The 7,776-nt window shown below is 34.7% G+C and overlaps 1 protein-coding gene across 1 annotated transcript; it reads left to right on the top strand.

The window, feature by feature from the left end:
• Positions 1–622: 622 nt before the first annotated feature.
• On the top strand, positions 623–7,776 carry LOC142607777 (anthranilate synthase alpha subunit 2, chloroplastic-like). Its single transcript, XM_075779403.1, has 11 exons — positions 623–827; positions 1,311–1,495; positions 1,600–1,789; positions 2,196–2,347; positions 2,950–3,065; positions 3,166–3,412; positions 3,502–3,558; positions 3,758–3,910; positions 4,960–5,040; positions 5,836–5,922; positions 6,914–7,776. The coding sequence occupies exons 1-11, from the start codon at positions 662–664 to the stop codon at positions 7,235–7,237; spliced, it is 1,758 nt and encodes a 585-aa protein (XP_075635518.1). The 5' UTR covers positions 623–661; the 3' UTR covers positions 7,238–7,776.

The raw sequence follows: 7,776 nt of genomic DNA, 5'->3' as shown, positions 1-7,776 counted from the left end.
GGAAAACATGGTTAGAAAAACATAGAAAGTGGAATTCAAATGGACGCTCTGTTTGTTTCGATGGAAAACCTTATATAAAGATAGTTTTCCTTATTTTTCAGTGTTTGGTAGCATAAAAAAAAGATGAGTCAAAAGAAAATTATCTTTGGTCAACATAAAAAGTATGGTTTAATTTTAGAATCTGTTTTCCATTAAATTTTTTTGGAAAACAACTCTATCTCACAGTAAGCTAAATAAGGGAAGTTAGGAGGTTATTTTTCAACTCATTTAAAGTTGCTACCAAATATTGAAAAATGATACAAATTTATAGAAAATGCTTTTTAGAAAATGACTCATTTTTTAGAAAACATGATTGTTAAAACAAACAGAGCGGGACTACTAATTAATATTAGGGAGAATTGTGAAGGCGGGAGAAAATTTAATTTTATCTAAAATTTAGAAAATTTTAAATTAATAAATTTACATATTTAATTTTATTATTTAAATTTTATAAAAAAGTAAATTTGAAAGTATTTTGGGGTTATTATTTAAATTTTATAAAAAAGTAAATTTGAAATTATTTTGGGTAACAAAATTGAGCATCTAGGAAGGCTTTAAATAGTAGTATAGGTTATATAGCCGTATCGTGTAAGATTCCAAATCCCAGCAATTATCTCTAACCATGAAATCCCTAGCCGTGACTCCCCTACAGCATCCGTCAACTCTACGATTAACGCCGCCATTCTCCGTCAACTTTAACCGGAGAACCTCAAGCTCCGTCACACTATTGGGCTCGAACTCGCGTTCCTTCACACTCAAATGCTCGAACCAGAGATCTCCTTCATTAGGTAACTATTTCTCATTGTCTTCCCCAAATGCTGACACTTTGAGTCATTGAAGTCAATTTTATGTTCATTTTCTAAGGTTCTGTTTGGTTGCTTAGGAAAAAAACAAAAAACAAACAATAACCATGAACAGAATCAAAATTGAAATCACATTTGGACTATTTTCCTCTGTATGGTTGCCAAGAAAATTGTGAAGCAAAATAAACGCATTTAAGTCAATGCATTACATTTTACAAAACGGTAGTTTCAGTTATTTTGTTGTACTTTTGTTTTCTTAATTGTTACCAAATGGAGAATCTGATAGATTGGGACCCAAGTAAAGAAAAGCACTCAATTTTACTAAGCCCAAAACGATGCTTTACTTAGATGAGGCTGTTTTTTTTTTTTTTTTTTTCATAAAGCTGAAAAAATGTTAATTTGATTCAAGTGAATTATGAGATATTTTGTTTTGTGAGAGTATTTATTGTTATGATGCAACTGATGCAGTTGAAAATTCGGAAGGGTTTTTTGAAGCTTCCAAGAAGGGGAATTTAATTCCTCTATACCGATGCATATTATCCGATCACCTAACTCCGGTGCTTGCGTACCGTTGTTTGGTAAAGGAAGATGATAGGGAAGCACCAAGCTTTCTGTTTGAGTCGGTTGAGCCTGGTGTGATGGGTTCCAATATCGTAAGACCTTTAGTTCTTGTCTTGCTATTATTATATTTAGATGTGTTGTTATGTGCACCCATTAGATGTGAGTCATTTATATTTCAGTTGGGTAAATTATGTAGGGGCGGTATAGCATGGTTGGAGCTCAGCCGGCAATAGAAATTGTGGCAAAAGAGAATATGGTTACAATTATGAACCATGACGAAGGGAAAAGGGAAGAGGAGATTGTGGATAATCCAATGGTGATTCCTCAAAGAATCATGGAGGGATGGAGACCCCAACTTATTGACGAGCTCCCAGAAGCATTTTGTGGTAAGAGAAGGGGATGGTAACTTACTTTTCTATATTTGCAGGATTTCTCTAATCCCATGGTTTGAGTGAGATAGGTGCTCTGTCTCTTGTGGTAGAATAGAAAGGTTATTATTGTCATAAAGGGAAAAAGGTAGTCCACTTATAACAAAATTGCATAAACTAGTCCCCCAAGCCCAAGAGAGAGAGCTCTTAGTTTAACTCATGACTCAAATTTTTGTACACATGGTTGTATTTGTAGTGTTGTATTTCAGGAAAATTGTTAGATTTGTTTAGTTTTATTGATTCCTGCAAAGATTCATTATGTATACAATTATTTTGCTCATATTTGCATGATACAGTTGTAAAAAAAGGAAGTTTTATAATGAAATTTCCAAGCTTTACTTTGTATTACTCTCTTGTTGAACAGGTGGATGGGTTGGTTATTTCTCATATGATACGATGCGCTATGCAGAGAGGAAAAAGCTGCCATTCTCTAGTGCCCCACCTGATGACAGGAACCTTCCTGATGTACATCTAGGTCTCTACGATGATGTTATTGTGTTTGATCATGTGGCAAAGGTAGTTTTACTTTGACCTATGAGATAAACAAGTAATTTGTGGATTTAGCCTGTAAGCAACATGTATACTAAATTTCACAATGGCTGATGTGGTTTAGCTCTTTAGCTGTAGCAAATTCAAATAAGCAAGGGGACTCAATTTCAGTTAAATAAGCAAAAGAGACAACTCCATGCTCTTGTTAAGTTTCAATTTTTAAACGCATGCTGCTATATAAAAGCTTTTATATCCTGTAATTTGAAGGCTCCTATATATGGTCTTGTTTCTAGATTACTTTTCTCTTTTCTTTTCCATCCAACTATTTGCTATTAAAGTCCAGCACCAAGCAATATGTATATATTCAAGCTCAAACAGCACCTCCAACCCTAACAAGAGCTAGCTGGTGGATTCAAGATTCACTGGGGTGCATGCATAATTATATATCATGAGAAATACAGGACAATTTTTTACTTTAAATTTTGATTGCCATATTGGGATGCTTTATTATGTGAACAATCGTGTGTGTGTTTGTTTGTTAATATAATTTTTAGGTGAGTGTATATATGTGTGTGTGGGTATCTATACATTTTTTTATTTTTTATAAATTGGTAATTTTCTGACATCAGAAAGCATATGTGATTCACTGGGTACGACTAGATAGATATTCTTCTGCTGAGGAGGCCTTCAATGATGGAATACAGAAATTGGAAACTTTGGTATCTAAAGTACATGATATAGTCCCGTGAGTAATCAATTTTTTTGTTTATATTTCCATTCGACTGTTCATTTTACTATATCTTCTAAGTACAAGTTAAAAACATAATTTGATTCATCATTTTCAGCCCGAGGCTTCCTGCAGGATCAATCAAGTTACACACTCATCTCTTTGGTCCTGAATTGAAAAATTCTAGTATGACAATTGAGGAATACAAGAAGGCAGTTTTGCAGGCTAAAGAACATATTCTGGCTGGTGATATTTTCCAGATTGTATTGAGTCAACGTTTTGAACGAAGAACATTTGCTGACCCATTTGAAGTCTATAGAGCTCTAAGGATTGTTAATCCTAGTCCATACATGACTTACTTACAGGTATGCCTGCTTTCTCCTATCACTGTTCGTTTGGAAAGTTTCGTTGGTGTTGAAAACCTGGCCTTTTCATTTATATGTCTCATGATCAGGCTAGGGGGTGTATTATTGTTGCTTCAAGCCCAGAAATTCTTACCCATGTGAAGAAGGTAACTATTACCTTAATCAAAAGAATTGTTGCATGGGTTGCTTCATTTACTTCTTATTCTGGTCTTACTAGCATACATATTATACTATTATTTTATTGAAATTTCATTTCTCAACCAAGTGTATTTTATACATATATGTTGATGTATCGTATTTATTGGCTTTAATAACATGAATGTGTATTCTTATTTTTGTTGTCAGAGAAAGATCACTAATCGACCCCTTGCTGGTACTGTCAGAAGAGGGAAAACACCCAAAGAAGATTTAATGCTGGAAAAAGAGCTTTTAAATGATGAAAAGCAATGTGCAGAGCACATTATGCTAGTTGACTTGGGGAGGAATGATGTTGGAAAGGTTTGTACTTGTTTCTCTGCAGAATGCAGAACTCCAAGTACAAAGAGAAACTTGATATGGTTCATCTATACAAGTTTCTCATTGTCCTTTTATTCTCAGGTCAATGGTTTAACATGGTGATTGTATATGAAACTGTAATGCGGGTGTGCCTCAAGATAGATCTCTGAATTTGCAGTATTTTCTAGTCTATGGTAATTTGACATTCATCCTATACCCTTCTGGGATGAATAAATAAAGTCAATCATGTTGGCTAATTCATTTGTTTCTTGCTGCCTAGCTTTCATTAAGCTTGCTTCCTCATTTTATTCGTCATAGTTTAGCTTGCTTATCATATATTATTATTATAATATATTTATTTATTTTCATTATAAAATTCACTTTCTTTGTATTTGCCAAAAGTGTTCAAATAGCAATCTTGCTAAGCATTTTCATGTACAGCTTTATCTTGGTGGTAACTGTCACATGTTCAACATTATTATATTTCCCTAATACCTTGAACAATTGAGTTCAATTTTGAAAGATTAATGTGGTTACCCTACTGTCAGTTCTGCTCCTATACTGTAAATCTTTGCCTTCTGTAGATTTGTTTGTGCCTTATTGACTTGCAGAAAATTGTTTGGTCATTCCCTCAAGCCAATGTGAAGCTGGTACATAAGTTTCCAACTTTCCATAAGAGTACCATAGAATTTCTTGCTGAATACCTGAGTGGGAATTTGATTCTTTGTCATGAGATTTGGTGGATCTGTGTGTCTCACAACTCAAAAAAGGGTTACAAAGTATCAAATGCTTTTGATGTATGTGGAAAGCAATTCTAGTTTTGTATATGTCCACTGATTCCATTATGGGAGACAGCAATTTATCATGCTGACCTTTGCTAGATTACACAGTTGAACACATGACTCTCTGTGGTAGCTTTTTTTGTTAGTTTCTGTGTGGTAACATTTAATACTATGTATCATCTTCTATGTATTTTTCAGAAACTGCATAAGTTTTCCATAAACCTTCACTTTATGGTCGCAATCTTGTATTAATACAGGCTGCTAATGCAGGTCTCTAAACCTGGTTCTGTAAAGGTTGAAAAGCTCATGAACGTTGAGCGGTATTCCCATGTTATGCACATCAGCTCCACTGTAAGTTTTTTTTCTTGGTCAGTTCGTAAATGCAGTTTATGACAAAGAAGGTTTACATAATCTGTTATCTTTTATTTGTGTCATGATAATATCTTAACCAATGATCCTTGTGCAGGTGCAAAAATAAACTTTAAATGTTGGTCATGAAAATGATATCTGAAATTGTAGATGTCTTGTTTCTTCCCCCTGTTTTTTTTTTTCCTTTAATTTTCTTTCTGGTTGAATTCTTATAGTAGACTTTGTGATGCAGTTTTCATGGTTTGCAAAAGGAATATGTGTAGAAACTAGGGATCTAGAAGAATAGAACAAACCCTAGGCTCACCACCTAGAGTGGCCTGAACACCAGGCTTCACTCTAGAGTTTTCCTGGAATCACCACCAATTTATGGAGCCTTGAAGTAGAGCATTGTTCAAGCGTTGCATCACATAAAGAAAGCAAATAATCCATTATCAATTACTGGAAATAATTAATCTTCTAATTAATTGCATCAAATATTAAAAAATCAAAGGTCTGATAAACTAATCGGGCTTGGGCTCAATGGATAGAGGCCTCTATCAGTAAATCATGTGACTTTCTGGTATCTGCACCACTTTGAGAACAGAATCTTCAAAACATTTATTGCATTCTTATTGACTTTTTTTTGAGAGATAATTGCAACATGCTGCTAATCCCGCAACTCGAATCATTCTCTCCACCCCCCTTCCCCCCAAGCACTTGGTGCATTCTTATTGACTAAATGCATTTAGTAAAAATTTCATCGTTTATCTCATTTGATGACAAGATTTGTCTTTTCAGGTCACTGGAGAGTTACTTGACCATTTAACCAGTTGGGATGTTCTGCGTGCTGCATTACCTGTTGGGACTGTTAGTGGAGCACCAAAGGTTTTATTTTATTTTTTAAAAACACCATCTATCTTCCACTTAAACCAATGCTTTTACTCAAAAATTTTCTTTGCTAGGTTTTTCTCTGTGTGCGTGTGTAATAATGGTTCTAAAGAATTTTTGGATATTCAAATCTTTAAAATCCAGAACTATTGAAATAAATTCAAGCTGTCCTATTTCACTCGGATAAATCAAATCGGTAGGAGGTGGGCTCATCACACTCTTTTATGGTACATGCGGTCGGAATATACATAGATTATCATTTCATTATTTCTTGATTTATCTTCAATTGACCTCTTGTGGATAATCCTTCGCCTTCAGTTTAGTATTGTCTTGTATGTTAAGAAACAGTATTTGGATGTATAAAATATGAAGAGAATACAATTTAGAATTATCTTCAGCCAATTGCAATAGGCATTTTCTAGGAATTTTTCCTTGCTAGGAGTCTAAAAGTTTGTTTTTGTTGTTGTTGTCATTTCTCAAATTTTTTCTTCATTTCCTATATAAAAAATAATCGGGTTTTTTAAGTTTCAACTTGCTTTACTCATGCAAACTTCCTAGTTTCATGTGAATTGTGCACAGAACTTGTACTTGGATGCAAACCTGAGGAGAATATTTTCAGTACTCCCACTCTTAACAACAAACACAACCCCCCCCCCCCCCCCCCCTTTTTTTTTTCCTCCTGGGTGATGGTCCTGTAAAATTGTTGGCAACCAGTTTTACCTAGCTGTTGATGTACAACTTAGGAGGTACGGATCCTTTTTGTATTTATTCTTGTTCTTGCATTTCCAAGAACTATTTGCCATTGCAATCCATTTCAAATAAACTATCTAGGAGAGATCCAGCCAGAAAAAAGAACCACATCCCTTAATGCAGAATTCTGACCAAGTTAACGTGTTTTCCTGACAATATGAATGGGATTAATCGAATTATTTCTTACCTCTTGTAAGGTTCATTCTTAGTTTTGTCATTTTGCTCTGCTGCAATGCAGGTGAAAGCAATGGAGTTAATAGATCAGCTGGAAGTCACAAGGCGTGGCCCGTACAGTGGTGGATTTGGAGGCATTTCATTTTCTGGTGATATGGATATTGCCCTTGCTCTGAGAACCTTTGTGTTCCCAACTAATACACGTTTTGACACAATGTTCTCATACAAAGATGTGAACAAGCGCCGAGAATGGGTTGCTCATCTCCAGGCTGGGGCTGGAATTGTGGCTGACAGTGATCCTGCTGATGAGCAAAGAGAGTGTGAGAATAAAGCTGCTGCTCTAGCCCGTGCCATTGATCTTGCAGAGTCTTCATTTGTAGAGAAATGATTAAGATTTTATCCACCAGTAGAATCTTTTATTTATTATTATTATTTTTCCTTGATAGACCAATTTTAAGTACAAGGTTTGAGTGGAGCTCCGTGTGTGGATGATTCCAGTTTTTGTGAAGGGGAAAGGAAATACTGGTAGTTGTTAGATGATGAGGTTTAATTGCGAGGTCGTGGATAAGAGCTAAAATTTACACATCTTCAAGATGTTCCTTCCAAGTTCTAAGAGGTAAGTGAAATGCTATACTAATTACAACTTGCCACTTCAATAGTTGTGAAAAAAATTGTGAATGTTTTTGTATTAATGTGAGAGGAGGGAGTATCATATCATTGTAATATAGGAGTACGTAATACATGAAGAAGATGGAAGAAGAAGATTGAATCCCAAAGTTTTGGGGTTGACTTGGATCCTCAACACATAAGTTAGGGTTGGCCATATGCATTCTTTTCTTCCATTTTGTTATATTTGAAGTCATATTCTTTGATATTTCTTAATTTATAAGACCATTTATATTACTTCTACTAATGTTATTTTGTGTC

Source organism: Castanea sativa, chromosome 8, assembly GCF_040712315.1.
Source record: "Castanea sativa cultivar Marrone di Chiusa Pesio chromosome 8, ASM4071231v1".
Classification (NCBI taxonomy): domain Eukaryota; kingdom Viridiplantae; phylum Streptophyta; class Magnoliopsida; order Fagales; family Fagaceae; genus Castanea; species Castanea sativa.
The sequence above is the reverse complement of the archived record's forward strand: the minus strand, read 5'-3'. Positions and strand labels throughout refer to the sequence as shown.

What these genes read in the sequence shown, in the direction of transcription:
- LOC142607777 (XM_075779403.1), top strand. Translation starts at nt 662, where the DNA reads ATGAAATCCCTAGCCGTGACTCCCCTACAGCATCCGTCAACTCTACGA. An exon ending in GTGTGATGGGTTCCAATATC is followed by an intron (nt 1,496 to 1,599) that starts GTAAGACCTTTA and finishes TAAATTATGTAG; the next exon opens with GGGCGGTATAGCATGGTTGG. An exon ending in TTATGCACATCAGCTCCACT is followed by an intron (nt 5,041 to 5,835) that starts GTAAGTTTTTTT and finishes TTGTCTTTTCAG; the next exon opens with GTCACTGGAGAGTTACTTGA.